The following is a 2842-nucleotide window of genomic DNA, read 5'->3' on the forward strand; positions in this document are numbered from 1 at the left end:
TTTTGCCTGTTTTTTCTTTCACAGGTGTGATGCTGATCTGACTTTTCTCTGCTAGTCCTTTGGCAGTCAATCTACAAAGCACAAGCATGATACTACAATATACACCGGCATGGTACTACAATGTGCACTAGCTGACAAAATACACATGAGAGTGCAGCTACGTGCAGCTCTTCATGTATATGCTTGCTATGCACTAGTCCAAGCACACTGCGTCTGAGGCAGGGCTCATTGCAAAGGTTAAGCTTGATCTGCTGTCATGTGTTGAGATGCGCGCCATGCGCCCAGGTGACACCAAGCATGACATGTACAAAGACACAGGTGCAGTTGAGAGTATGCTGCTTGTCATGTTTGAGCTGGAGTATAGTGATAGTATTGAGCAGCTGGGGGTGGAGATGCAGGTCGAGATGAGGATGTGGTTTGATGCGATCCAGTTTTTGCTATAAGAACAATGCATAACTGTACTATTATGGCTCTCTGCTGTATTGCATTAAAACGGGGCCACAGCTTTGCACTGTAATGCATTACTCTGGCAGCTAGGACACTTAGCACTAAACATGGCCACAGCTTTGCACTGTAATGTATTACACTTTTGACAGCCAGAAGACTTAGCACTTGGTGTCATGCAATAAAATACTTATGTGGCTCTTTTGATATGGTAATTATAGCTAGATTTTAGCTCTTGTGCACATTAATTTTGCGCTGCTGCTTACAAGACCCATATTTCTGGAGTCATTCCACTCATAAACCATTTGAAGTTGATTATATAAGCAGACTTCTGCCACCTTAGCATGAGTAGAGTAGAAGTCATCAATTCACACATTATACACACAGCATTATGCATACAGCCCAAAGCTTATAGTAATGTAAAATAAATTAATATATATATATATATACATTACAACTCTAGCTCCATGTATGCAATAATAGCTTTACTTTCCTCAAGCTCCAATACTCCATCATCATCATCATCACCATTATCCTCAACACCTTCAGTGTCTATATCAGGCACTACATCGAGGAAGGAAAATATTAGGCCCTTGAGTGGGTTACAGCTGTCAGCAGTGCCAGCGGAGTTGATATTGGTACTGCACATACCTGCAAGCTGCTTCATCTTCTGCCATGCGAGGTCTGCTTATTGTGCCAGGCCATGACAAATAGACGCCTGCTAAGCTGTATATGCCGCAAGTTCTTCTTGTAGCACAGTACTTGCATCCGGTCTGAGATTTGCACATTGATTCCACCACTCAGCCTTCTAGAGATAGTATTGGACTGTTCTGCACAATTCCTCAGACAGTAGAAGGAGTTCTTCTTGCCACTGCATGCAGTGAGTGCAAGCTTTCATTCACTTAATGTGCATACCTGCACAATATATTAATGTATTGCCACTTGGTAGTAGTCTATTACTTGCATGAGTCGATACCTTTGCTGTCCGTTTTGTCGGCACTGCATCAGATCTATGATACCTTGTGTGAGTCCTTAGTGATGCGCTTCTTCTCTGGCTTTCGCATATTTTTCTTCTGCACAGTTTTCAGATCATCTGCATTGAAAACACGAATGTCTTCGCGCAGGAGTAGCAGGAATTCAGCATCATACTCCACACACTTGTTTCAGCTGCCGACAAGAGAATGGAATGCGTTCCATGTGGCCCAATACTTTTTGGCTGCACACTGCAGTCGATCTTCAATATTGTTGAGTGTGTCATTGGCACGCATATTCTGGTCTTGATTGTAGATATTGAGTTGCCTGTACTGTCAGAAGCAGGACCATATATGGAACTTTGTGTGTAAGTCTTCAAGCGCATCATTGCACTGTGCCTGTCATAGCAGCAACTCTGTGGGCATCAGGTCAAATGCAAAGCTGTCGAGTAATGCCTGCCTTTGTGCATGCTGTTGGGTCACTCATGCAGGATCCATCTCTTGAATGTCTTTATGCTCTATTTTAAGAATGTCGGAGGGAAGGAAGGGGTGGACATGCTCTGCAAGCTTGACAGAGGCTTTTGTGGTGGCAGCATTGATTTTAGAGGCTTCTGATATCAATAGGCAGTCATCCAGGGTAAGAATGGATGAGGTCTTCTGGGCTGAACAGCTGGTGTAAAAACTGCTTGTGGAAGGAGTAGTGATGCAATCAAAGCAGCTCAGACCAACTGGCGATGCAAAGAAAATGGGGATGGTATTTTCAGGACTAAATGTAGAGCCAGCTGTAAGAACAATAGCTTGGAGCAAAAGTAGTTGAGGGACAACAGACATGTAGACAGACTGGATTTCCTGAAATCGAGTGATCCATCTAGCAAATGTTGTTCAGCTCTCAAAAACCTTTGTCGCTATTGATAATTTTTCACATGCTGCCTTACAGCAAAGGGCACATCTGCAGGTAAGTAATCAATCTCATCAGTGCCATGCATCTCATGATATTAAACTCACTGTGCTTGCTCTAGCTCCAGGCCAATGACGAGGAGGGATGACAGCGACATGTTGTGTAGGGCAGCTTTCTTTCCAGTGCATACTTTCTCTTCTTCCTGCTGTGCTAGAAAACATTGAATCTGCAGTTCTGTAAAGGCTATTGCTCTATTAATAAAGAGCTGTGTGAGATTTTCAACATTGCTCATCATCCTGCTTCCAAAAATAAGGATCATTGTGCTTGATGTGATCCTTTTTCTCAATCAGTGATTATTGTCTCTCAGGTGGCTTTCATCTCAGATTGCAGCAAATGTGTAAGAGTTTCAAACTCTTTCTCTTGCTCCAATACTCACTGGCAGATGTTCATAAATTTGCAAGATAGAATTGATGCTGCATGTATGATCAATACTCATAGTTCACAAAGTGTTAAATAGTACCCATGTAAA

At 42.7% G+C, this 2842-nt stretch overlaps 1 protein-coding gene across 1 annotated transcript; it reads right to left on the minus strand.

The window, feature by feature from the left end:
- Window positions 1–1898: 1898 nt before the first annotated feature.
- PHACADRAFT_33900 (uncharacterized protein) lies at window positions 1899–2470 on the minus strand (the record flags this gene model as incomplete). Its single annotated transcript, XM_007402993.1, has 2 exons — window positions 1899–2283; window positions 2421–2470. The coding sequence occupies 2 exons, from the start codon at window positions 2468–2470 to the stop codon at window positions 1899–1901; spliced, it is 435 nt and encodes a 144-aa protein (XP_007403055.1).
- Between the last annotated feature and the right edge of the window lie 372 nt (window positions 2471–2842).

This window comes from Phanerochaete carnosa (assembly GCF_000300595.1).
Source record: "Phanerochaete carnosa HHB-10118-sp unplaced genomic scaffold PHACAscaffold_633, whole genome shotgun sequence".
In the NCBI taxonomy this organism is placed as follows: Eukaryota; Fungi; Basidiomycota; class Agaricomycetes; order Polyporales; family Phanerochaetaceae; genus Phanerochaete; species Phanerochaete carnosa.